Source organism: Salminus brasiliensis, chromosome 10 (genome assembly GCF_030463535.1).
Source record: "Salminus brasiliensis chromosome 10, fSalBra1.hap2, whole genome shotgun sequence".
NCBI lineage: Eukaryota > Metazoa > Chordata > Actinopteri > Characiformes > Bryconidae > Salminus > Salminus brasiliensis.
The window spans coordinates 13,704,096-13,731,474 of NC_132887.1; the positions used below are offsets into that span (position 1 = coordinate 13,704,096).

A 27,379-nucleotide genomic window follows, 5' to 3' on the forward strand; every position below is an offset into this window, starting at 1 on the left:
TCTGTACTTTTGTTTTCTGTTTGTTTTAAACAATTTCTGTAAGTTAGGCGGTATACAATTTCACACAATACTGTAAAAAATATAATAAATAAATAAAATACCTTCAGTAAAATAAGAATGTGGGTCAGGGTTTTTTTGGTGTGTGTATGGGAACTTTGTTGGGCGTTAATCATTTTGCTGTTTATTATAGTAAACCTCGAAAAACAGGCAAGTGCTCACAAGTAAAGCAGCTCAGTGCTGTCACCAACAGAAGAGAAAGAAATGAAAGGAATTGCATGTTTTAGGTTGGAGCTAAATGTGGGTGAAATGTGGGGGGTGACTAAAGCGGAGTACAGTCGACTCTTTTCGCTTAGCTTTCTGATGGCAGAGATTTCACGAGTACCGCGCACTTCTGACCGACACCGGGAACATTACACCGGCCTGTGATTTTATCAGGACATTGTGGGCATGTGCACTAACGACACTAAAACTAATAGCGGCCATTTTTAACATGCATCCTGCAGAAACACCGAGTCCGAGTTAAGTGTGAAATTGCAGTTATTCATGTGAGGTGAGGATGGCCGCTCTCTGTATGCTGTTCAGGGCCGGCGAAGTGAGCACAGACTGGAAGTGTGCAGCTCAGTGGTTTAGACTGTAAAGCAGGACAGGCTTTGGAACCAGCGCCATTAGGGCGAAGAAGGCGCTTCTGTTCCGGCTTTAGGCGTTTAGGTCTACACGGATTAAGAAGGTATTTTAGTTACAGCTGCTCTGACTCTGCTTTTATTTTTATACACTTGTAAGAGCCTGTGGAGGAACCGACAGTGAAAACCTAAAATATAAAGCTTTCAGGACCTTACCTTAGCAGCCTGCAGCAACACGCCAAATATCGCGAGATTAGCAGGAACGGCTCTGACGCTCTCTAGTGGGGACTTCTGTACAACAGTCCTCTCAGTTTTAAATAGACTAATTTATATAGTCATCAACATATAAATAATAAAAACATACCCGACATATATACTGTATTAAGATAAATACTTACATTTGTGTGACTGGTTTACTAGTATAGTAATGGTATTACTAGTTAGTTGTACTAAGAGAGATTTTACATACATAAAGAATAGCGGCTCCTCCAAAAGACTGCTATTTTTATTCAGTCTTATCCCGTGTACAAAGCTTTTATACGATATTTCTTTAAATATAAATGGTCTTCATCTAAACATATTGCCTTTTGACCGTGTTGTTACTGACATATGTCTCTGTCCTCATAAGCAGGTTAATAAATGTAAAATACAGGCATTGTTTCAGAAGCGATAGTTTTGGTTCCACATGTATTATTTTCTATTGCAATAACTTTTTGGGATGTTTTAAGAAAAAAAAAAAGATTGAGAATTTGCCTTCAAAGCACTTACTTATCAATAAAGTGAAAGAAGCATCTTTAAAGAAGCATTTTTGTTTGTCTGTTTTGTCCTTACTGTACTAGCTGTAGGAAAGTTTACATTTTACCTTTATTATATCATAACTTTTTTTTTTTATAATTTTTTTAATCTTATTTTTTTAGAGTGTTTGTTCATTGTGTGTTTCCTGGTAGAAGTACAATTGACTGTCACTGTGGGTAGGCCTGGGGCCTGGCAGGAGGAACCCGCGTGTAGAGAGGGAGTGGCTGCAGGTAGAGGAACGGCAGGTGCTACTGGTGCATAACTGTGGCCATGGTGGCTGTGGCATTACTTTGAGTTGGCATACAGTGCATACAGTGGGGCTGGTGAGGAAGAGTCTGCGTGCTTCATATGCAAAACTGTAAATGCACTTCAGCAGATAAGTTCTGCTCCTTAGTCTATTTTTACTTTTTGAGGTAGAGAACCATTGATTATTAGACTTATCAAGAATATGAGGTTTGTCAAAAATAAATAAAAAAATATGAATACATTTTTACAAGTTTAGTTAAAGATCTTATTGCTGATGAAATACTACTGTTGTAATACTATTGTTTGCTTGATTCAGTAGTGAATTTTGAGTCAAGTAAATAAAACAATAATAATTTGGCAGCATCAAAGTAATTTTTCACTGTAAAATGTATATATTTTTATATTGTAATCAATTTAAATAATTATATTTGCAAATGGTGCAGATAATGGATTTTTCTCTATTGTGCATGTGTGCTTCTGATGATGAACTAATGATGTGTCTGTGTCCAAAAAACACATGCTACAGTAGTACACATATTACATTAATAAATGAATAAACTGCAAATGGTGGGGTACTGTTTGCCATTTTATTTTATATGATAATGTATGACTTTGGGTGCAGTTTGTGTATTTCTGGGTGAAGCAATTCCCCCACCGCAGCTTTTCACCCGCACAAAAATCACAGTGGAACCAGGATGAATATTTAAGAACAAGAATGAAAGGTGCCAGTACGTTACATGTAGAGATTTATATGTGTGGGTTTGTTGATGCATCTTTAAAAACAGATGGGCTTTGCCACAGTCATCACAGCATGGATCCAGTAGCTAAATAGTCCCTTTTTCTGGCACAAAGTGCTGCAAAAAAAGGAAAAGATGCACACAGCTGTCAGTATGAACTAGACATATTTAGCATGTCTTTGTATAGATCATAGTTGTGACTGGGGCCATACTTACATACTAACTATTGTCAGTTTGTCACTTTTTTTTAGCCAATATATTTTACGTACCAATATACTTTTTTATCATACATTCTCTCCAGCATGTGTGTGTTCTTTGAACCGTTATCACAAGGTCTTTTTTTCTCCTTAATTAAAGATTAACTTGCATGCCCAGGACTTTTTGTTCATTTAGAAGAGCTTTAACCTTTCTCATAAATGAGCTCAGCACTTGTAGGAGAGTTGGTGTGCGGGTGCCGGTGTCTGTCTATATTGTTACCCTGTTTTATTCATTATCTGACTGAAGTCTGAAGATGTCAGCTGTGAAGGTGGCAGTTGTTGGAGCAGGTGTGATTGGTCTGTCTACAGCAGTGTGTGTAGCTGAGGCTCTCCCGTACTGCTCTGTGACCATACTGTCTGAGAAGTTCTCCCCAGACACCACTAGTGATGGAGCTGCTGGGATCCTTATACCCGAGGTGTTTCCAGGTAGAAGGACTGTCGTTAATTGCTGTATCTGTAACAGAAATTATAATAATTCAGTTCAGTAGTTGTGGCATCTGTGCCTTATAAATGTAAGTCTCTTTACCTAACTGACTGGCAGACATCCCTCTGGAGCGTCAGCGGCGTTGGTTCAAGGAGACATTTAATCATCTGCTGGGAATTGTTGGATCATCTGAAGCCCCTGAAGCAGGAGTGTTCTTGAGCTCGGGGTAATGTATGAACTCGTCAGGAGTGCATGATAGGATTATTGTTGAATAAGCATGACGCACACCTGCACTGTGTGTTGCATGTGGTATAAATTATGTGTATCTGTGATGAACTGTTGTTTTAATCCTAAGATGCTACTTGTACAAAGACGTCCCTAGTGATCCAAAACCTTACTGGACTGACCATGTATTTGGATTCCGCACCATGACAGATCAAGAGATGAGAAGATTTCCGGATTATAAATTTGGTCAAGCTTTCACTTCAATAAAATGTGAATGTCTGAGGTACCTGCCATGGCTGGAGAAAAGGTAAAGGTGTTTTTCCTTGCAATGTCATAATTAAAAGAAAAGGGCTAAGCAATTTTGTACCTTCGAAGCTCATTGTTCAGTAACTGGAAATGTAAACTATGCACAGTGTAATGTATTTTTAAATTCTGTATTTTTAAATTTCTGTGATGGAGTAAATTTTTTCACCTTATTAACACTATCAAGCCTTCTTAGTGCCACTATTATTTTTTAGAAAGGTATAAAATAAATTATAAAGCTATTCCTGAAGCACCAAACTGTGTGGGCTATTGGCCTTCTAAGAGAAGCTTCCTGAAGAACCATGCTAAAGACCAATATTGGTCCTGGAGATCCACCACCCTAGAAAGTTTGGATAGAACATATTTGGCCCCTGAATACCTTCATTATCTCAATGCTTTCATTAACTGGGTCAGGTGTGTTGAATCAGCAGGACCAGGATTTGGCACCCCTGCTCTGGATTAATTGTTAACCAAAAGTCTGTCCTCTTTAACAGGTTCAGAAAAGCTGGTGGTCAGATTAAACGTGAGAAGGTCACTGACCTTCAGCAGCTCATCAGTAGCTATGATGTCATTGTGAACTGCTCAGGCATTGGGTCCCGTCACCTGGTGGGGGACAAGGGGGTCTACCCAGTGCGGGGGCAGATTTTTAAAGTTTATGCTCCTTGGCTGAAGAATTTTATCATAGGTGAAGATGGAGATAAAATGGCCTACATGTACCCTGGAATTGACTATGTCACTGTGGGCGGCACTCGGCAGATGAATGACTGGAGGCTGGAGGTGAATAAAGGAGACAGTGAGGGCATCATGGAGCGCTGTTGTCAGTTGGAGCCGTCCATGCGGAAGGCTCAGGTGTTGGAAGAGTGGGTAGGCCTGAGGCCTGGCAGGAGGAACCCGCGTGTGGAGAGGGAGTGGCTGCAGGCAGAGGAACGGCAGGTGCTGCTGGTGCATAACTATGGCCATGGTGGCTGTGGCATTACTTTGAGTTGGGGCACTGCACTGGATGCAGTAGGGCTGGTGAGGAAGAGTCTGCATGAGCAACCTCCATATTCAAAACTGTGAATGACCTTTAGCAGAGCAGTTCTGCATGTTAGTCTGTAATTCCTCACTAAGCCATGAGAAGTTATTAAATTTTTCATAGTCTTTGTTAATGGCAATTTAATCTATATGGAGACTAAGGCAGAGATTCATTGTTTTGGAATTTTCTTAAATGAGGTTTTTCAGTGATATACATACATACATACGTATAACATACATTAAATTGTAATAACCTTACAAATGTACAACGTTTTATTATACTAATTATATATTGTCATACTAATTTGTTTTAAAATTAAACCACCATTGTAATACTACCGTTTGTTTGACTGTTTTGTAATTGCTATAGTAGCAGTAAAACTCTCCACATTATTGAGTCAAATACCAAAAATGTCATCAATAGTAACTGATAGTAGTTTGAGAGTTATTTTTTACAGTCATTTGTATACATTTTTACTTTTTGTACATAAAATCTATTTCTGGAGCAAATGTCTCAGTTGTGCATGTATGCTAATGAAACAACAGTGTCCAAAACCACATGCTACTACAGTACACATACCATATTAATGAATGAGCTACAAATGGCGGTGCACTATTTGCTATTATGGTAATATAGGATTTTGGATGTAGTCTGTGTTTCTGCATAAAGCGAAGGCTTTTTCACTTGCACAGGAACCACAAAGAAAATTTACTTTAGTATTTTTAGTTTGAGCCACAGTGGAACCAAAATGAGCATTCACATACACAAATAAAAGAAACCAGTAAGTTCCATCCAAAGATTCATCTGTGTGTGTTCATTAAAACCCAAACAAACTTTGCTACAGTCGCCACAGCATGGTGTGCACTCCGTTTTTCTCTGTGGCTGGATTTCCTTTTCCTGGCACTGTTTCTTAACAAAGTGCTGTAAAAAGAAAAGTTTCAAAAGAAAAGATGCTCAGCACTGACAGTGTGAAGACATTCACTATGTCCTTCTATAGCTTATAGTGCTGATTTGTGCCATAAGTACTGCTAAAGGTTGGGCTTAGTTAGTTACTGCCCTGAGCTGTGTTCTTCAAGAACTGCAGGGGAAATTCTTAGTGGATCCTATAGAAACTAGATTCTGTACTTTTTTTTTTTTAGATATTTACATGAAAAAAACCCTGTATCTCCATTTTTGATGGTTTCACTTTTTTTTTTTTTTTTTTTTTTTTTTTTACATAATTTGAATATGGGGATGTGCTTTATATTGTGTCAAAATGTCATGATGAATAGACTTCCATAAAAAATGAAGGTTTTTAGTTGCCAATTTGGAGATACAATGTTCTTGGGTGACAGTGACTATATATCACAACTAGATGGGAATAACTACAACAATAATATTACTAATATTGCTCTAGTTTTTCCCACTGTATTTACTTTCTTTAGTATGGTTTTGTTTTCTTCTTTTTTTAACCAGATATGCTCATGTTCAAAGTTTTACTCATCTCCAAGAAACCAAAACAGAATGAAAGTTTGCTCTTTGAACCGTCATCACAAAGTTGTTTTTCTGTCGTCAATTAAAAATTAACCTACACACCCAGAACACTGACTTTAGAACATTCCCATAAATGAGCTTAACACTTTATCAGTGTAAGAGTTGGTGTGGCAGTGCCTGTCTATATTGTTACCCTAACTGTTTCATCCAGTCTGAAGATGTCAGCTGTGAAGGTGGCAGTTGTTGGAGCAGGTGTGATTGGTCTGTCTACAGCAGTGTGTGTAGCTGAGGCTCTCCCGTACTGCTCTGTGACCATACTGTCTGAGAAGTTCTCTCCAGACACCACTAGTGACGGAGCTGCTGGGATCCTTATACCCGAGGTGTTTCCAGGTAGAAGGACTGTCGTTAATTGCTGTATCTGTAACAGAAATGTTAATAATTCAGTTCAGTAGTTGTGGCATCTGTGCCTTATAAATCTGTAAGTCTCTTTACCTAACTGACTGGCAGACATCCCTCTGGAGCGTCAGCGGCGTTGGTTCAAGGAGACATTTGATCATCTGCTGGGAATTGTTGAATCATCTGAAGCCCCAGAAGCAGGAGTGTTCTTGAGCTCGGGGTAATGTATGAATTTGTCAAGTCAAAATAAGATGAGAACAGTACAGAACAGACTGCAGAAAGTGCAACATGCAGACATAGATGACAACATTAAACTAGAAAGACAATACTGTAAATACAATAAATACGACTCATTTCTGAGTTGAGGTAGAAAACACACATTCTATAAGCATAAATCACATCTGCACTGGATGTTGCATATGGTAATAATGATGTTCATCTCTAAAAATTGTTATTTTTTTGTCCTAAGATACATTTTATTAAAAGAAGTCCCTAGTGATCCAAAACCCTACTGGAGCGACTATGTGTTTGGTTTCCGCACCATGACGGATCGAGAGATGAGAAGATTCCCCAATCATAAATTTGGTCAATCTTTCACTTCAATAAAATGTGAATGTTTGAGATATCTGCCATGGCTGGAGAAAAGGTGATTCTTTTATTACTTTTGAAGATCACAGTTCATTAACTGTGGAAATGCAAATACACTAAGTGTATGTACTTTAATGCATTTTCTTTGTTGACACAGTTAAAACTTTTATAGTGCCACTACTCTTTTATTGTGTTTGTTTTGGCTTTTGGTATTCAGTTCTGGTAGTAGAAGATCAGCATCCAGCACAGTTTGGTGCTATCCCAACACCTACACCTACCATTGTGAATTTGGTGTATTGATGCACAGAATAACTCAAATATAAAATTGTCCTGACTGTCAGACAACCTCCATGTCCAAATAAAAATAATGTTGCTGTAGACCAATATTAGTCCTGGAGATCCACCACTTAGTTTAGATCACACCTGGCAACCCCAAATGCTTTAATCAGGTATGTTGGATCACCAGAACCAGGATTTAACTGCTGGCCATCAGCCCACCAGATCAAACTGAAGAATTTAGCTGCAGACCAATCTTGGTCCTAAAGAGATCCACTACTCTTGGAAGCCCCTGCCGTAGACTATTTGTTAACCAAAGGTCTGTCCTCTTTAACAGGTTCAGAAAAGCTGGTGGTCAGATTAAACGTGAGAAGGTCACTGACCTTCAGCAGCTCATCAGTAGCTATGATGTCATTGTGAACTGCTCAGGCATTGGGTCCCGTCACCTGGTGGGGGACAAGGGGGTCTACCCAGTGCGGGGGCAGATTCTCAAAGTTTATGCTCCTTGGCTGAAGCATTTCCTGGGAGGTGGAGATGGAGATAAAAGGGCCTACATGTACCCTGGAACTGACTATGTCACTGTGGGCGGCACTCTGCAGATGGATGACTGGAGGCTGGAGGTGGATAAAGGAGACAGTGAGGGCATCATGGAGCGCTGTTGTCAGTTGGAGCCGTCCATGCGGAAGGCTCAGGCGTTGGAAGAGTGGGTAGGCCTGAGGCCTGGCAGGAGGAACCCGCGTGTGGAGAGGGAGTGGCTGCAGGCAGAGGAACGGCAGGTGCTGCTGGTGCATAACTATGGCCATGGTGGCTGTGGCATTACTTTGAGTTGGGGCACTGCACTGGATGCAGTGGGGCTGGTGAGGAAGAGTCTGCATGAGCAACCTCCATATTCAAAACTGTGAATGACCTTTAGGAGAGCAGTTCTGCATGTTAGTCTGTAACTAACAGTAGATTTCTCAACAATATTAAGTCAAAAAAACATATAATCAATAATAATTATTTTGCACATATATATAATATGTTACATGTAAGCTGATGAACCAACAATGTGGTATTGTAACCATACTATAGTACACATCACATACCATGTTAACAAATAAGTCACAAATAGTGATGTACTGCTTGCCATTCTGTTTAATATGGTAATAAAATATTTTGGATATTTGTGTTTTTGCATTAAGCAATTCCCACAAATTACTTTTTAATGATTAATTATTACTACCTAATTATTATTAATATTACTTTAATAATTATTAGGATTAATTTTGCCCAACCACAGTCGTCTCTCCTGAGATATGTTTTTGTAAAGAACTGCAGTGGCACTTCTTTGTACATCCAGCATCTACAGGAACTGGAGTGTGTACTCTTTTTGTGATATTTCTGGTCTAAGTAAAATTCTAAAATTCCAGTTTGGGAAGAGTGAACACCAGCAAAGCAACAGAGCAGAATCAAGTTAAACAGTAAACAAACATACACTATACTTTATTTTCAATCAAATTAAATCACATTTATTGTCACATTACTTTACACAGGTGTAAGGTGAGTGAAAAACGTATACGGTAGTAACAAAAAAAGAACAGATATTTACAAAATAGAAATAAAGAATATATACACATTAACTTATACTATACATATAATATACACACATTATACACACAATACATACTCTCTATTTGTATGAATCTCTCAATATTACTATTTTTTAGTTTTTAAGCAATTTAAATGTACAGGTTTGATATAATCTGAATGTTTCATTATTTACAAAATACACTGGATTGGGGTGAATACAGGTGTAGTGTGAGTGGGGAGAAGTCATGTGGGTGCAGTGTGACTGTTCCCAGGGTTCCAGTAGCAAGTACAGGGTTCAGCAGCCTAATTGCTTGAGGGTAGAAGCTGTCTCTGAACCGAGTGGTCCTGGGCTTCAGGCAGTGGCTTGGGTGGGAGTCCATAATCCACACTGACTTTCTCACACAGCGGCTGGTGTAGGAAGCTAGAAGGTTTGGAAGCTGGACCCTGATGATGTGCTGGGCTGTGCATACAGCCCTCTACAGAGCTCAAGAGTATAGATATAGACGTCATTTAAAATGCTCAGACGAGGAATATGTTGAGGGATTTGTTCCTTAAGCAGCTGCAGTGCGAACTTCCGATGGCAAATATTAATTATAAATATAGACTCGTCGTTTTCTAGTTAAAGTCCACCTGTGGAGTATATACACTACATTAGGATTAAACAGCCGGAGCATGTGATATCAGTAGGCTGAGCATGTGCAGTAGCGATACTAGCTAAATAAATAGCAGTCAGCTTGCCAGGCTTGCCATTCTGCAGTGGACAACTGTGGACTGAGTCTGTCCGAGCAGAGGGAGACGGCGGATTTAGGAGTCGCAGCTATACTGTTATCCTGTGCACTGCTAGAAGGGTGAGCACAGCCAATCGGTCGCACTTCCAGCCTGGAAACATTGAGTTTTGTAGAGTGCAGTACAACGCAGGATTGACGTAAAACGAATGCACTGTTAACGAAAAAAATTAGAAAATTAATTTTCTTTTGGTTGCCGCGTTTTTTTTGTAACGGTTTTTTTTGTATTTATTGTTATGCACTTTCAGGGCCTGAAATGACATTGCTGCGACGACCTAATACGTGAGCTTTCAGGACCTTAGAGTGGATTCAATATACTAAATATCGCGAGATTTCGACAACGGCTTTTCTCAAACCCCAGTTCTCAAATTTACCCACATTTTAATCTGTAGATCTAATTTCTCCTATTTTTAAACTCGGTTTTATTAAATAACTTCCATGTTAAGTGACTATATTTTGGTTTTCAAAAAAGTGGACGCTGGTGACACACACGTAAACAACAATAAAATGAGATCCGTTTACAAACACTGACATTTATATAACTGTGTGTGTGTGTGATTATTGATCTGAAATTCAGTTCTCTTAGACCTTACAGAATATTCGATCAACTTTGTTCAGATTAAACCACGTTTGTTTTTCCTGTAACTGATTTGTGTTTATTTACAATTGCGTTTAGGCATTTTAGCCTGTGATGGGAAGCAGTTTGACCAATGGCTTCATAGATGTAGGTACAGGTAGACCAATCGTAGCTGCGAGGAGGCGGGGCTTAAAGAGAGTGCGCAGTCGTCCCCAATGTGGCGACTGGACAAACCCTCTATTTAACGCAATTTAGAAATGCATGCATTTATTTAGACCCCAAAACCTGGACGTGTCAGAGGAAAAAGAGGACGTATCGTTATTCTACCTACTTTAATGTGTTCGGTCAGTTTACTTGACAACGTTTTTAAGTTGTCAGAGCTGAGTAATTTGGCCAGCCAAACAGATAAATGGGTCAAATCTCAGTGTTCATCCTTACACGTTGAAAATGTCCATTGTCCTAAGCCCTAGGTAGTAATATTGGAGCTAGGTTATACATGGTGTACTCTATTCTCTAGTCTTTTGTGACTTGTGTAGTTTTACAGTGTTGCTCATGGACAGAATGGAAAGTGATCAGGTCATTTTCTGTCCCTTTTCTGTCCTTATTTAAAAATGAACTTGCCTCTGTTTTAAAGGGTTGGTACTGCAGTATACTCTACACTGGGAGTCTAACTGTTTATCTAATTATCTCAGTAATCTTTAGAGATGAAGGCTGTGAAGGTGGCAGTTGTTGGAGCAGGTGTGATCGGATTGTCTACAGCAGTGCGTCTGTCTGAGGCTCTCCAGAATTCATCTGTGACCATACTGTCTGAGAAGTTCTCTCCAGACACCACTAGCGATGGAGCTGCTGGTATACTTCTACCTGAGGTGTTTCCAGGTAGGGAGGACTGACATTTATTGGTATAGACAACAGAAATATACATTGCTTACCACAGGTGTTCAGAGTATATCTTGTTATATCTGTTGGTTTCTTTTCTGACCAACAGACATCCCTCTGGATCGACAGCGGCGTTGGTTCAAGGAAACATTTGATCATCTGCAGGGCATTATTGAATCACCTGAAGCCCCAGAAGCAGGAGTGTTCTTGAGCTCAGGGTAATGCCTGAACTTGTCAAGAGTGCATGATATAAAAAAATATTGCCTTAAAAAATAATATAACAGCTGATGTTTTTTGTAATGATAATTTCTGTTTTCTTAGATACCACATATTTAAAGAAGTCCCTAGTGATCCAAAACCTTTGTGGTCTGAGTATGTGTTTGGGTTTCGCTTTATGACAGATCGTGAGATGAAAAGATTCCCCAATCATAAATTTGGTCAAGCTTTTACTTCATTAAAATGTGAATGTCCCAGATACCTGCCATGGCTGGAGAAAAGGTAATTATAACTGTATGTCATTATTCAAAAACAAAAATATAAAAGCAAGGAAATGTAACTGTATTCAGCAGCATAATGCACTTTATTTCCTCCTCACAGTACAGTTTGGAATTTTGTTAAGCCTTTCCCTGTAGTGATGAAATTGTTCTTCAAATTAGCCTTTGGTTTCTCCCTGTTGAACAATCATTAACCAAAACAATATTATAAAATCTGTTATCTTAAATAGGTTTAGAGGAGCTGGTGGCCAAATCAAACGTGAGAAGGTGACTGACCTTCAGCAGCTCACCAGTACCTATGATGTCATTGTGAACTGCTCAGGCGTTTGGGCCCATCATCTGGCGGGGGATAAGGGGGTCTACCCAGTGCGGGGGCAGATTCTCAAGCTTCGTGCTACCTGGCTGAAGAATTTTATTCGGGATGGAGATGGAAAGACCTACATCTACCCTGGAATTGACTATGTCACTATAGGGGGCACTCGGCAGAAGGATGACTGGAGGCTGGAATTGGATAAGGGAGACAGTGAGGACATGATGAAGCAGTGCAGTCAGTTGGAGCCATCCCTGCAGAAGGCAGAAGTGTTGGAAGAGTGGGTGGGCCTGAGGCCTGGCCGGAAGAACCCACGTATAGAGAGTGAGTGGCTGCAGGCTGGGGACCGGCAAGTGTTACTGGTTCATAACTATGGCCATGGTGGCTGTGGCATTACTCTGAGTTGGGGCTCTGCATTGGATGCACTAGAGTTGGTGAGGAACGGTCTGCAGAAGAAACCTCCTATAGAGAAAATATTCTGATTGTTATAATAGAATATTGTCAATGAATATAAGTGCATAAGTAATGTTGTGATCTGTATGAATTTTGATTTGCATATAGCACTTGCATATTGCCATACGAATCAAATCACCGCTTATTTTATTTAGCATTAGGCAATATCGGAGCTCATCATAAAATTCTCAACAAACTTGAGTCAGCAAAAATGATTAGAAATCATTTTTGTTTAGTGATCTCAGTCTTAAATCATTTTTCAGCACTAAAATATAGCAATTAGGAACAGTACAGAATCCAAACTTTCCAAAATTCTATTCTTGCATTATTCACAAAAAAACATACACAGCACCTAAGTGTTATTATAATTCAATGTAAAAGCACTTTATAAAAAAGTAAAGAATAAATATTATTAATTTAAAAAACTGCAGTTTGTAGGCAGTCCATGTGTTAAGCAAGTACAGATTATTCTAATAAACTCACTTTGCTTTATTAAAATTAGTTTTTTACTCACAAAAAAGGCAAGAGGTTTTGCAGTCACTTCCCACATCCTCAAGACTGCTATATGAACTGTTCATAACAAACTGCTTGAAGTGCAGTTCATGCATGTTCTCCCCAGTTCTCCCACACAGTTTCACCCTGCTCTTCCTTGCGCAGCAGGCTGGTACGGCGCCATGGTGGCAGAGGTTCTGTCCGTAAACCAAATTTCCTCTTTGTGAGGTGGAACTGTGTTTTGACAAAGGTATAGAAGTCGTACTCATGCTCCATGCGCTGGTACAGCACCTGCAGGGCCTCCAGGCTTGGTGTTTGCTTGTGCACAGTTCCTGTCATATTCCCTAACTTCCTGTATTCTAAAAGAAATGCAGCAAAATAAAAACTATCAAACACTGTCAGAGTGAACATCATAAAAATTTATAATTTATTTGTTACATATACTTCTTGGACTACCTGTACAAAGTTCCATGCACCTTTTTCTACCTCATGCATTTTAGCCCATTGTCATGATCTCAGCACTTATCTTTAAAAAAATGTAAAGCTATTCTTACATAGCTGTTTTTTAATGGAGGCAAGGTGTACCCAAACGTTTGATAAATAGAGTGCATAGGGTAACGTCTGTTTTACCTGGACTTTTGTAGATGTTGAGGACGTCAGAAAAGAAGTGAGGCAGGAGTCTCTCCAGCAAAAGCAGCACATCCTCTAGCTCTTCCAGTACTCCCACAAGCAGGTAGTGCTCCATGACATTCTCCTTGGCCTTCTGCAGCGCCCACAAACTTGGCTCCCTATCAAAAACCCAAAAAGATTACAGATGTGTTCATCTGTAAATGGGCTACAAATGCTTTGACATACTATCACCATTTTTTGTAATGCTCTTGTTCCTCAGTCAATTCATAAGTAACCTGACAGCAGCACTGTTCAGCAAAAAAACTGACATTTTAATCGATACATATAGGAAATCTGTCTCACCTGCACTGAGGATGCTGACCACAGAAATAAGGGATAATGTAGAAGAGCCGGGGGTTGGTGCACTCAGGATAACTTTCCAATATGCAAGTGTTAATGTCCTGAGACCAACACAAACACAATATAAAATACAGTAAAAACGAAAGTCAATAAATCAGCTGTCAAGAATTTGAATTTCCAGAGCAAAACAGGTTTTAGTGAACAGAGGTGTTCATGTTCTTCCACAAGGGGGCAAAGCATACGAATCCTCGAACTATGGGGGCATTCATATCAGTCAGCCTGTGGCTGGGGACCCACGCCTGTCTACTTCCTGCCCCTAAGCAAAAGCAAACGAAACCTGAGCATTTCATGTAAGATATGCAAAATATTGCTTTTACATGAGAGAACTGTTCATGTACATGAAACATGTAAGGTAGCTCATCTTCCTGGCCTTAACTGTAAGTGACTGGGAAATTCTACTATGCATTGTACTATGTGTAGTTTATCATTAACAATTATTGATATGCAATTGACCCAGTATTCATAGCTCATAAAAGAAAACCATGGGATGAGCTCTGTCATTAACTGGCTATAAAACAGTTTGAGACTGAAGCATCACCAGAGCACCAAACAGAAAAACCAACAGTGAAGACAGCAGAGTTGTTTCTCAGTCTAAAAATAACACGACTGTACTGCCTAATAAACCCAGCCTGCTGACTGAGTGGTAAAAGAGGCATTTATGCAAAACTGTAAAACACACTAGGGGGGAATTTGGGCAGGATCAATTTATGATGCAGCAAAGCTCTACAGTTACAACACTCCTGCTAGTAGTCATTGAGTGTTGGTAATTACACTGTAGCGCAGTCAGTGCACTGCAATTGACCACTTGTTCCTGGAACCTGAGGCCAAATTTACACTTTGGCACTGGTAACAGCAGTCACTTCATACATACTGCTTTCCAAACATAACAAAAACAGTTGTCCTTTCACGAAATCCAAAAATATACCTGCTGAGCGAGGGCCAAATGGCATTACCTTCAACATAACTGAAGTTAAAAGCTAAATAATGGGCTGTTCAGTGGCTCTGATTTAATATTGAAAGTGTTGTACATTAATTTCTTCACATGGCTATGACTCTGTAGGCCAAAAACTGTAGGTTACTGTACCAGGCTTTCATTCCCGTTAACACACTACATAATACTCATTTATTATGTGGTGTGTTACGGGGAATAAAAGCCTGATACCACACTGGCTCTATTTGAACTGGCCCATTTAAATTGGTCTTGGACGTCACATAATACATAATGTATCATGTGACGTCCAAGACCAATTCAAAAGTCTGAGACCAACCGGTTAAACAAAGAATGAAGTTTGATTCCGCTTGATTAGAATGAAAACCTACTCTCTCCAGCCCTTCACAGATATTATAAGAAACCTCTACATTACTCTCTAGGAGTAATGTAGCTCGTTCTTAGACTTAATAATTTCACATTCACAATATAAGCATAATACTGTCAAGAGAAAAGATTTCCAAAAGGCTCACTAGATATCTCTCATCATCCTTCATTCCTGGAGTGCGGACAACATGGTTCTCTTCTCCTCTCCAGTCCCCAAACCGCCGAAAAAAGTAATTGGACAGAAAGCGGTTGATGGGATCTCTAATGATGTTGATGTACACAGGCTCATCTATTCTAAACCTGTTTCAGAAGAAGTGAAGACGGGTTTATTAACCTCAGTGATTATTTTTTTTTTTATTTAAAGCATAAAGCACACTGACCCAGCGTTCTCCAACACACACCAACAAACTCAAATGTTGGGTTGGTTCACCAGATTGGGGTGTGACTGTTGGGAGACTGTTGTGCTTCCCTATCATTCCATTCATAGTGTTGAACAGTGTTATAAAATCATTCACACTTTACCCTCTTGAGAATCTGTAACCTAATATCTAGACATTCGATTTCAGCTTCCCTGTAGAAACCTCATAAACCTGGAACTGGTGTTCTAAAAGACAAACTTCAGATTAAATTGTTGAACAGTTCACACTGTTCATTTTTCTCCACCATTTACACTAATCTAAAATATTATCCACCATCCATACTGGTTCTTTTGTCAGTCAGTTATTAATCCAGAATGGCATAAAGCCGAATGCCAGCATGAGAATGTTGTAGTTTATTGGGGAATGTTGAGTCAGTGTGCCATGGCCTTGAAGCTTTGCCCATACAAGCTATAGTGTAATATTACCTGGTGAAATTGAGGTAATGAACATGTCGAGTGTATAGAAATGGCTGAGGAACCGTGCTTATGTTAATCATCAGGTCCATCTGCAAAGAGGAGACGAGATGAGTAAACATTTCACTACAGACTAAAACGACCAACATCGACATACATTTGGGACATGACCTGTTCATGCTTGCTAAGTCTGGTCTTGTTGTGGATCTCTGATGAGATGAGGGTGAACTGGTTTCTTTCTGCAAGAATACGAAGCAACAGGACAATGGTGCGACTCCCACACTTCCCAACTCGATTATATATAACCTGACTCGGGAAAGGTAATGCCTACAACAGAAACAAACACCCCATATTAATGAATAGGCACCTGGTAGACACCACATCTGTCACCACACATTTTATTCAAATACCAAACACAGCTCCAATACACACCTCTTTTGCTGTAATTCTTATGGATAATATAGAATACCACTCTTACTCTGGATGCTAAGGGTCCATGGTCATCAAGAAATGTTGATTTCCCTATAGAAACAGCACAGAACAGACTGAAAGATGTGGTTTAACAATCACATGTCATGAATCAGACGTAAATGTGGGTAATGTATCTACAAACTCGGTGTAATGTGTGGATTACCAGGCGTTGAGTCTGAATGTTAGAATCAGTCATGCAAAATAAACGGCCCCATTTCAAGCGCATTCATTAAGGGCAGGAAGTGTTGATTGGAAGACTTCCTGGCTGTTCTCTACATTGTTCTGTAAGTGTCAGGGCCATAACGCACTCTTTCATGCTGCTGATATACTGAGACACAAAAGCCTGCTTGATAACTGCCTACAGCTCTGCCTTCTCCAGCACCTCTCTAAACACTCACTGTTTGCTCATGCTAATGGCAGGACACTGTGGCTGCTACAAGTGAAATACCGTTTACCAAAATAACGGAGGTTACGTTAGGCTCGTGCTGATCCTCATTTACATAATGACGCAAGTAGACGTGGCTGCTAAAACAGCTTGTGTAAAAGGTATTAGCTAGGTATAAAACTCATATTCCAATGCCCTTATTAAACTGTACTTTTACATTTCGCATAGGAATGCAGGTCTGTTGGAGGGCTTTTCTTCTTTTTTTGGGAAGGTTTGGGTATAATAGAAAATGAAATCTCAACGTGTGAGAAACGCCAGTTTTAAATGTAACAAATAAGCACGTAGGATTAAATGTGAATGGCTAAAATGAATGGGAATAATAATAATAATAATAATAATAATAACAAAAACAGACACTTTCCACAAAGGAACATTTAATGTTTTTAAGTATTAAAACTGTCCTTAAATATATGTACATGGTAAATATAACTAGGTTTCCACTACTGACTATACCTTTCGGTTTGTTTATAGCTAGCTACATGAATACATGCCTTTTACATGATCTAACGACCTCTGTCCAGGCAGTTAATCAGAAAATTCAGCAATAAGCATCATTATTTCAGCCAAATAAACCACAGTACAGAATGGACAAAATATTCATCACTAAGAGCATCTTACCTACAAATAGCAGTTCCAATTTATTACACTTTATTCGTCCCTATACAGCCCTTGTATGTCTTGCTTTATCACACATGTATGTTGATTACTGAACTAGAACTAGATCTCATTTAGGAAGTTTTGGAATAAATGTGTAAAAATGTTTTTTTTTATGTCTCGGCATGAAATCAAATTATAATCCGTGAGAGGCAACCGTACGATTAAAAATGTCTACATTCATATTTAACAGCATTAGCGGACAGTGCTAGGTTTCATCCAGGCAGACTAAGTGCGGATTCTTACCGAAGTAGTAACGGACATGAAGTAGTAGTTGAGGTGGTCCTCCATTTAACTGCCACAAAACGGAGCCCAAACAAAACAGCAGCAGCGTGGTCAGACACAGTCCAAAATCCCGGCGAGAAACCCTCAGCAAAATTACGGCCAACCAGTTTCCCCTCCTGTTTTTCCCTCGGATATAAGTCTTATGGCAGTTATTAATTCCAGTGTGCTTCGCCATATTGTAATTACACGGTGGGAATGGCGGTGACCCATTCGCAGTTATGAAGGTTTTCTCCTGTAAGAAGGGGCTACTCCATGAGGGCACCTACAACTTCTGTCAGGTTGTGAAGAGACCTGTGTGGCTTTTTGAAACCAAAGTGTCAAATTACAAATTATAGAGCCATTTTTTGTAGGCTACCACATGTAGACTGCTGGCTACACCTCTTTCTCTAGCTCCCTCTCACTCTCAGCCCCATTCTGGTGCAGTGCAGTGGTTTACATTTGTAGTGGGCTGAATATTTTACTGGTTTTTATATTGTGTGAAATGTGTGAAACAACAACAATGGTCATTTGATTAGCATTGATTAACACTTCTTGTTTTTTAAGCCAGTTATACTGAAGTAGTAAGGATACCTGTGAAATGAGCACACATAACCTGGTGAGTTGGTTGCGTTTATTGGGCCCTTATTAGCCTACAAGTTTGTTGACCTTTTTATTAGTTTGTTCCTGAAAAGTAGCTTAACTCCAATTTTATGGTCCACACAGTCCCTTGTATTCGAAGGCCTTGGATGTCATGCATCTCAAAAGCATGATCAAATGCTATATTAAAACACAAAATAAATATTCAATTTTACAGTTAAACAGTTTGAAAACATGGCAATTGTCATAACGTACGGACAAAGCCAGCAGACAATAGCTTGTCAGCAAAATAATGCACAAATCTAACATAAGAAGGAATTTGTTTAGCCAAAGAGAAAAAAAAAAAAATCAACGCAGGTATATTTGACAAGGCTACTTTAACAACAGTCGTTCCCTCAGTTTTAAGTAGCTACATATGCAGCAGCCCTCAATCCCAGTTTACTGTATAGGTGACGTGCTGCCTCGCTGGGATTGAGAACCATAATCATAATAGTCATAATATGTGCTAAACTATAATCAATCACAATCATCAGTTCATTTTTTAAATCAAGAGAAACTAAGAAAACACATTTTAAAACAAATGCAAAATCACAATTCATCACAGAGAGCTCCTAATCTGTATTTACAGGTGATGGTCATAGTTCACAATTCATCACATTCTACTACACCATTAGTTTGAGATTTAGGGAATCTCTGCATAAACTCACTGGCTAAACAACACTGTTTCTTTGTCTCAATGAATTGTAAATTATCGTAACTTAAAGACACTCTCCCATCTGTTTAAAATTCTAACGCAGAAACATTAAAACTACATGTTTTTAAAGTAAGCTTTAACCAAAAACCATCTGAAACCCTCAGAGAGAGAGAGATAGACATTCTCCCCCTCTGCTTCGGCAAATCTTAATTGGCTTCACTAGTGCTTGAAAAACATACAGTTTTTCTTAAAACAATCTGTGACACTGCGGTCTCAGTCCAACATTCTGACATCAGTCTTTCTGCATTGGTATCCCTCATGGCTGGGGCAGATATTGTGGTCTAGCAGTGGTTCAGTGGGATCAGTGGAACTTGCTGTATAATCTGCTCCCAGTTCTGGAAGTTGCTGTAACCACCCAGGCATTCAAGATCTGCTCCAGAAGGCTGGGCATCCAGCACTGCTCGAGTGTGCTCAAGGAATTACAGCTTCACACATATTTCTGATAAACCTCTCAATGGGATCTATGGAAAGAAATGCATTTGGACACATTATTTTTACAAAACAGTACTTTTAATTTCATCTTGTAAAAGTTGTCCAATATTATATTTTTTGCTTTCACATTCATAATGTACTTACTGCCATGCGGTGCTGTTTACGAAGCAGCTGGACTCTTGTCTCGTCCAGGACTGTTGCAATATCACTTAAAGGCTTGTCCAAGTCTTCAGAATACCTCTGGACAAGGGAGAAGGGGACCCCGTAACGGCCATGCTATAAAGAAAAGGATGATTTTTAAATTACATGTGTGTGTGTGTGTATATATATATATATATATATATATATATATATATATATATATATATATATATATATATATATATATAAAATTTAGCATCCCGTAACCATAACAATACATAATAATATCAAAATAGCACCTGTCATCATGTAATAAACTGAGATTTATTAGTTCGATTTATTAGTTACGCTATTAAAGTACTATATTAGTATAGAGTTTATACTACCATAATGGCATTTGCATCACTCCAGAAAATACTCACTTGGACGAATGTAATGAATTAAGTAACTTAAAAGTGTGAAAGTGCAACAATATTGACCAAAGTATTGGGACATCTGCTCATTTATTGTTTCTTCCAAAATCAAAGGTATTAAAAGAGTTTATCCTGCTATATACTATCTACTAGATTTTGGGAGCATTGCTTTGAGGATCTGATTGCTTTCAGCGACAAGAGCATTAGTAAGGACAGGATGCTGGGTGATCAAAGTATTGGATGGAATACCATTACTCTAGAGAACACAGTTCCACAGCTCACTGCTGGGAGCTTTATACCCCTCTAGCTCACGCCTGGCATTAGACATGGGGCCAATAACAATAGTTCATCTCATACAATGATTAGAAAAGCTGTCTGTCAGCAACACGTGCAACTTCAAGTAGCTAAATGCATTCATTAAAAAGGGTGTCAATGGACATTTGAACATGTAGTGTTGATAGCCAAAAATTAATTTACATAATTTTACTCCAAATGTAGTCAATCAGTCTAGACATGTTTCTGGCTAAAGTTTGCATCTTTATTCATCTTTGTTCATGTTATAGCTACAATTAACATTATCTGCATGCCTAAATCACCACATTCAGGGAGTGGTAAACGCAGTATCACTGGTTAATGTAATTTTAACCAATTGCCTGCTGATGCGCTTGTAAACAAAACTTTCAATGCAAAAATCACAGGAAATGAGCATTTTAAAAACAACATTTGTCATTATGTACTGCATTTGTAAAGTGACTTTGTGACTGTGAAAAGCACTATATAAATAAAACATTATTATTATTATTATTATTATTATTATTATTATTATTATTTAGCTTATTATATAGTATGGTGACTTATGATTCATGTCCAGGGACATGAAAAGAAATGTCCATTTGACTTCTAGTTCAGTTCTAGATACCTTATCAGAATAGGGCTCCTCTGTGAGGTCAATACCATCCAAGCTCAGTTTCTCCTCTACAAGTGACTCCAGATTGGCTGTTTTGCTGTGTTGAGCTTTCTTTCCAAGCCTGTGGATGAAAGGCTTGCTGGACCAAGGAGCAGTGTCAGGGCTGGTCTCCTTACCCTTTGGGAAGGGCAGTGGTTTGGGAGGAACTGGTGGCTTCATAAGATGTGTGCATAAAGGAGCATTGACTGAACCTGCAGTGTCTGCCTCATCCTCCACTTCTGCTGTGAGGAAATTGACAGAAGGAAAAGTAGCAGACAGATCATTTTTTGCACCTATCTCTGCAGGTCTGTCCTCAGGTTTGACACACGTCTGTGTTATTTCTGAAACGGTGCCCTCAGTTTGAACCAGGCCATGTATCTCAGCAGGGCTTTGCCTCTGCACTACACCATCACATGTCTCTGAATGAGTGGGCCTCAGGTCTTCTGGGTACTTTGTTTGTAGAAGGTCATCCAACGAAAGGCAACGTTTCCACAGCCCTTGATGAGCAGGGAGACCAACCAATGCATCACAGCTGTGGCTGAGGGGCTTTGCTCTGAGCAAGCAATGGCCCATACCAAAGCAAACGTCCTTAACAGTGATCGTTTGGAAAGGGAGCAGAAGAGACTGTGGATCGCGACTGCTAGACCCGCTGGACTGGCTGAGGGGTGGTGTTGGGTACTCAGGAGATGGGAGGTGACTGGACTCGAAGCCTGATGAGGACCTGCTTAAATGGGATGCCTTTTTGTCTCTCCCTAAAAAAGAGCCAAAACCAGTTACAATCACAGAATGCATCAAAATTCAAGAAATATTGTTCTGCTGGAAGGAATGGGTTCTCCATGCAAATAGACACTTGACATGATAGGCATTATGTATGTGAATGTGATTGTGAACATATACAATAGATCACTGTGAACAGAAATGGAGAGCAAATGTGAAAAGGCAGAAATAAAGTAAGGCAGTCCAAAGAGTAGATTCACAGAGCAGTTTATTCCATTGCCTCTGTTATACCTGGACACACTGACAAAGCTGGCCTTGTTTTTTCATGAGTATACGCTAGTCAATTCCATTAAACATGGATGCTGCATTTTGTTTAGCTCCAGTTAAAATGAGCAGACTTTTTTTTTATTATACAGAGATGCATTTTAATACCTCTACAGTTACCATGATCACACCTGTCTTGTTTGACCAAATAGGAGAAACACAATGATATATTTATGTAAATTTGCCTATTTTAGCTGCTGTGTTTTGCATATAACAGAGGTTTTAGGCACATAAGATATTGTGCAACATTATATTATTTTTGACTAGAAAAATATACACAAAGAACTCTCAAGAGCACAAGCATGGAAAATGCTCTTTACAAGGGCTACTGACATTCACAAGAGCATGTCATGAGTACTATCATTTTATAAGACTAAATCCAAGCAAAAAGTAAAGATCTGTGTAATTGTAATTTTCAAGCTCTTAATAATGAATACTGCAGGTTAAGCTCTAAACGCGTCCCAAACTTCAACTCTGTCACTTTTGGTTTTACGCTTTTCAGGTGAGCGCAACTCTTCACGCAATGATAACAGACAGAACTGAAATGCAGAAGCCACTTCTGTCTCTGTGAGAGCAAAGCTTTGATGAACGTTGATGAGACAATGTTCTTGCAGAGAGAAAGAGAAAGAGACAGAGGATGTACTGGTCCCTGGAGTATTTGGTGGAGAGGGTGACTGACATGTCTGAAGATGGACAGTAGACAGGAGATGAGGGCTAGCAGCAGAGCGTGAGACAGAGGAGAGACAGTTCGGCCCTCGTGGCAGAGGAAAACCAAAGTTGGCGAGAGAGAGGACAGAGATGGTGGCAAGATGAGCACGGAGGGCTAAGTGCCAGAGCGATCTCGTCACACACTGGCCACAAAGTTCAGTTTGTTTGGCTTGACTCTGGAGCATGCAGGCCCTGGCAGACCGCAGAGAAGAGGTGGAGTAGAGCTGGAGAGAGTCACAGGCGAGGAAGGCTGTTATTACCGTTCTCCAGTGTCTCGCTGCTCTCGTAGCAGCCTGAGTCACGGGGGGAATCTGGGGGGGCTCCAGTATCTGACAAAACCTTCTCTTCAGAACCTTCTGACGATCCTCCACGTTCAGGGTCACTGTTACCTACACACACATATGCAACAGAGCAAGATTAATGTTAACCGACTTACACAATTGCCTGCTTGGGTCAATATAGTTGGTCAACAGGAAAACATGTGGAGCCAAAATAATGTGCTAATGTAGCTAATGAGTGCTGGAAGCTAGCTTACATTCCATACATTAGCATTGTGAAACCATACATATTGTCATCAATAAAACAGACACGAATAACACTACTAGTATTAGCAGCATACTGGGGCCTATAGTGGACATAAAAGTGTATTTGTCATTCCTCAACAACTAAATGCAGTTTGAGGCACATATATGATTTTTATAAGCATGGCAATTAGTCATACTACCCTTATATATTCAGTGCAAAACTGAAAAAGCCAATTTTTAGACACCAAACAGGTCATGTTTGGCTAATCAACTGAATTTGAGGTAAAGTATGATCCCCTGTGCACGATGGCTGGAGGAGAGTAGTGTGGTGAAAGCAAGCAGGTGCTAGGCTAAATGCTAACCTCTTCAGACAGCTAACAGGACACAGTGCTGACTGGACATCGAGAGGACACAAAGAGGACAGCAACTCTGGGATCTTGTTACAGTTCTATCACATGCTATACTAGGCTATGCTATGCTTAAAAAAAATAAAGGTGGTAGAAAAGGTTCTTTAAGCAATGCAATAGAAGAACCACTTTTAGATACATAAAGAACCCTTGTAAAGAGATGTTACTTTTAAATACATCAAAAGTTAAATATGTTATTTACATCAAGTCTTTTGGGTTCACTCATCTGTGTGACAAACATGTTTTTATAGAACCAAAAGTGGTTCTTCTATGGCATCACTCAAAGAGCCATTTGTAGCGCCTTTGTTTTTAAGAGTCTATGTGGCTGCTGTGAGCCATTGTCAAAAAACAGACAGCCAATCAGCAAGTTTCATTCTCAGGCAAAATAACAGGGTTGTAAACAGGTTTGTAAAGCCACATTTGAGCATTTTTCATCCAAACCAGTCACATACTTAATATGTATTCATCAGTGAAAATCGTAAAACTGAATAAATGCATTCTAGGACACCTTTACCATGTAATCATTTCATTTAGAATGTCAGTGTATATTCCTCAATACTGGCCCACTCACTGTCATATTCCTGCAGCAGCTCCACTGCAGTCAGCAGCACTGCTCTGTGCTGAGGGTCTCTGATGTTCAACTCATCCAGGTCATCCTCCTCCAGCAACTTAAATGTGTCTAGATCTTCATAGCCATTAAACAAGAACGTGGGCATGTGCTCCTAAAGCAGCAGACAGCAGAAGAAGTTTTCACAAACCAGAAAGAACTACTGACGTAGGTGTAGTAGGAATGTACCAGTACTCTGCAGCTTGCTGCACTATGTGCTGTACGTAAAGGTCATTACTTTGAGGTTAATGCGCTCCAGAAGCTCCTCCACAGACGTGGGTTTGGGCGGTCGGCTCTTCCTCCTCTTCCTGACGCTACGTTTGGGCTTCTCCTCTTCCTCGTTTAGCACATCTACATAAATGAATTTAAAGGTGCCCACTTTGTTATTCAGTAGGCCCATCCACGTTCCCATAGGTGGTTTACTGATGATGTCTATTAGATCCCCTCTCTGAAACAAAAGTGGGCATATAGGGTGGGTTTAAGTTAAGCATGTCAACATGTCTAGGGTTACCACTATAAATAACATCAGTAATTCAGTACCATCTACGATCCAGGATTTTGCCATTGATGATTAATTGATTAATCAGAGAAAATAAAATTGTCTTTTATACAAAATCCATTTTACTTTACTGACAAAAGGTCAGCTAAGAACTTACCTTAAGTTTGAGGGAGTCTGTGTCATAAGGGCTGGGGATAAAGTCTGTGTGTACGAGGGCTCTGCCACAGAAAGGCCCTCTGTAGGGCAGCTCGTCATCATCACAGTCCTCCGATTTCACACTCTCCCTGTTACTGGCTGAGGAGTCTGTGGTACTTACTGTCTGACCACCTGCAAATGAATAGCTGCTTAAATGTACATCAAAAGTTTGGCCATGTGATTCAAATAAATTCTATAGGCATTTCATCACTTTCACAGACACACACACTTACTCATTGAACTCTGTCCACTCAGTGAGCTCCTCAGGCTTTCGACAGAGCCTCCAGCCTTGAGTTTGGGCTTCTCCAGAGAGCCAGTGTGTGTGTGGGGGGACTGGGGCGAGCCTGGCTCTCTGCTGGGGCTTGACTGTGTAGAACACACAGAGACAGCATTGTTCAGTACAAATCAGCATTTTACTGTAGATGCCAGTAGGGGGCACTCAACATCTGCAAATGTCAGGAACACTGCATGGCAAAGAGCTAAAGTACAATGTTGGAGATACCGATCAATACACTAATATATATAGCATTCATACAGTAGGCTGTATAATATCATATATAACTTTTTAAAAAATGCAAGAATACTGTATGATTGATGTTTTTGTGTGCAAAACTCAGAGTGACACAGCAGCCATGTTATTAGGTAGGTACACCTACTCTGCAGACACACCTGAAAGGTTGTTATTCCCATTTCAGTTAACTGAAGGTATCTTCTAAAAGTAACAATTAGTAGGAGGTTTAATGAAAAAAAGAACCTCCTGAACCCCAGGCTTAATTTTAAAATAAGACTCATTAGACATCTTATTAGTAACTACATTATCTAAGAACTACTAATTATTTAATTAGCAAAAAACAGGAGTGTGGGCTCACATGCAGACCCTTCTAATTGAGGTCAGTGTCATTACAGGATACAGCACAAAAAGCTCTCAAATCGTATCTTTATTTAAGCGGATGGTTTGTAATAAAGAGAAGCAGTACCTCTTAAGGAGCATACAGCAGGTAGTTCTGTTGTGCATAATGACATGATACAAACGAATGCATGTCCTCCACATGCAGTCCGGCAGTACCTGTTCAGACAGGGCAGAGCTGTATTTTTTGGATATGCGTTTCCTCATGGTCTCCTTCACTGACTTCACCTTCTTCCCCAGTGAGATGCGGGATGGAGTGGGCGACCTCGCTGTCTCTCTCCTGCTGTCTCCACTCTCAAGCTGCAGTGCAGGAATCACACAAGGCAATGGGATACTGAGTCAAACATCAAAAGTATGAAGGTATAAATGTGTTTTAGTCTAAGGGCCTATACTTTATAAGTAGTATAGATTTTATAGATATTTTTTTTAGTACTTACATTTGGGTCACAGCTGTTGTCCCTCATGTATACAGACCGGTTCACAAGGTCAAACCCTCCAAAGCTACAGGCCCTCTGTGAAGCAAATTATATTAACCAAGCATTAACACATGAATGGGCATCTGTTTACGATGGCCAAGTTTCAGTTTAAGGTGGTGTTTTGTCAGCTGACACTAAACCAAAGGTGAAAGGATTGTGAGGCCTTCACCACACCGAAACCAACAATGCTACATTTTTCTTCTTCGTGGATGCACAACTTTGGGCTGAATATTAAAGAGAGCATCTCCACTACAATAGCTACAATCAGCAGTTTCCTTCCTGTTGACCTCCCCCTCTTCCTACACTGCCAAGCTGACTTGGCCTGACCCCTGCATAGGAGAGAGCAAAGAAGCTAGGCACAGCATGAGGATGTGCTGTGACTGCATTATGTCACTGCAGCATAATGCCAGCAGGGTGAAGAGAAAAGGACATAAGTTGGTGGTGTATAGAATGCACTCTGTTCTCAAGCTGGATGTATTGATATATCAAGGTCTCAGGTCATTAATCAGTCCAATGACATCTTAGTTGACAAATAACCCAACTTTTGGGCTTCAGGATTTTCTCAGTTTACAGCTAAAAGAAGGTCTCCAGATCTATAATGATTCCACTCATCCTCTCTTCACTTAGGCTTTTACCTCTTTTGCTTTCCACACATTAAGGCTTTGTCCATATAGGCAGCTAAAATATTTTTTTTCAAACATTTTTGGCATATCTGATTCAAGAGTGAAATATTGGATTTTACAAGTTATCCCCGTAATTCGGGGCATGTTGTTTTGTGCCACAATGTGCAGCACAAAAGCAGACATAATTT

The 27,379-nt window shown here is 39.7% G+C and overlaps 5 protein-coding genes across 7 annotated transcripts in view; 3 read left to right on the forward strand and 2 right to left on the reverse strand.

The window, feature by feature from the left end:
- Nucleotides 1-2,826: 2,826 nt before the first annotated feature.
- Nucleotides 2,827-4,839, forward strand: LOC140564734 (D-aspartate oxidase-like). The gene is made up of 4 exons (XM_072690362.1): nt 2,827-3,081; nt 3,197-3,305; nt 3,435-3,611; nt 4,102-4,839. Exons 1-4 carry the CDS (start codon nt 2,910-2,912, stop codon nt 4,664-4,666), a joined length of 1,023 nt encoding a protein of 340 aa, XP_072546463.1. The 5' UTR covers nt 2,827-2,909; the 3' UTR covers nt 4,667-4,839.
- A 1,427-nt stretch (nt 4,840-6,266) lies between these two features.
- On the forward strand, nt 6,267-8,264 carry LOC140564735 (D-aspartate oxidase-like). The gene is made up of 4 exons (XM_072690363.1): nt 6,267-6,485; nt 6,603-6,711; nt 6,961-7,137; nt 7,693-8,264. Exons 1-4 carry the CDS (start codon nt 6,314-6,316, stop codon nt 8,255-8,257), a joined length of 1,023 nt encoding a protein of 340 aa, XP_072546464.1. The 5' UTR covers nt 6,267-6,313; the 3' UTR covers nt 8,258-8,264.
- A 1,427-nt stretch (nt 8,265-9,691) lies between these two features.
- On the forward strand, nt 9,692-13,291 carry LOC140564737 (D-aspartate oxidase-like). 2 transcript variants are annotated; one of them, XM_072690364.1, is made up of 5 exons: nt 9,692-9,772; nt 10,979-11,162; nt 11,272-11,380; nt 11,484-11,660; nt 11,887-13,291. In XM_072690364.1, exons 2-5 carry the CDS (start codon nt 10,991-10,993, stop codon nt 12,446-12,448), a joined length of 1,020 nt encoding a protein of 339 aa, XP_072546465.1. In that variant the 5' UTR covers nt 9,692-9,772; nt 10,979-10,990; the 3' UTR covers nt 12,449-13,291. The 2 variants fall into 2 exon arrangements, with proteins under 2 accessions (XP_072546465.1, XP_072546466.1); XM_072690365.1 differs by lacking the exon at nt 9,692-9,772 and adding an exon at nt 10,537-10,630.
- On the reverse strand, nt 13,018-18,117 carry LOC140564738 (uronyl 2-sulfotransferase). The gene is made up of 8 exons (XM_072690366.1): nt 17,904-18,117; nt 16,566-16,609; nt 16,259-16,414; nt 16,100-16,179; nt 15,402-15,555; nt 13,884-13,981; nt 13,542-13,699; nt 13,018-13,270 (listed from the first exon to the last, which is right to left on the reverse strand). Exons 1-8 carry the CDS (start codon nt 18,115-18,117, stop codon nt 13,020-13,022), a joined length of 1,155 nt encoding a protein of 384 aa, XP_072546467.1. The 3' UTR covers nt 13,018-13,019.
- Nucleotides 18,118-18,535: 418 nt separating this feature from the next.
- Nucleotides 18,536-27,379, reverse strand: part of sash1b (SAM and SH3 domain containing 1b) — a 76,979-nt gene continuing 68,135 nt past the window's right edge. For both annotated transcript variants that reach the window (XM_072689314.1, XM_072689315.1), the window contains exons 11-20: nt 26,530-26,604; nt 26,252-26,392; nt 25,419-25,551; nt 25,148-25,317; nt 24,730-24,939; nt 24,456-24,606; nt 23,214-23,342; nt 21,178-21,956; nt 19,849-19,980; nt 18,536-19,733 (exon numbers count right to left, since the gene is read on the reverse strand). In XM_072689314.1, the coding sequence (XP_072545415.1) occupies nt 19,692-19,733; nt 19,849-19,980; nt 21,178-21,956; nt 23,214-23,342; nt 24,456-24,606; nt 24,730-24,939; nt 25,148-25,317; nt 25,419-25,551; nt 26,252-26,392; nt 26,530-26,604 (1,962 nt within the window). In that variant the 3' untranslated portion in view covers nt 18,536-19,691. The remainder of the gene's footprint in view (nt 19,734-19,848; nt 19,981-21,177; nt 21,957-23,213; nt 23,343-24,455; nt 24,607-24,729; nt 24,940-25,147; nt 25,318-25,418; nt 25,552-26,251; nt 26,393-26,529; nt 26,605-27,379) is intronic.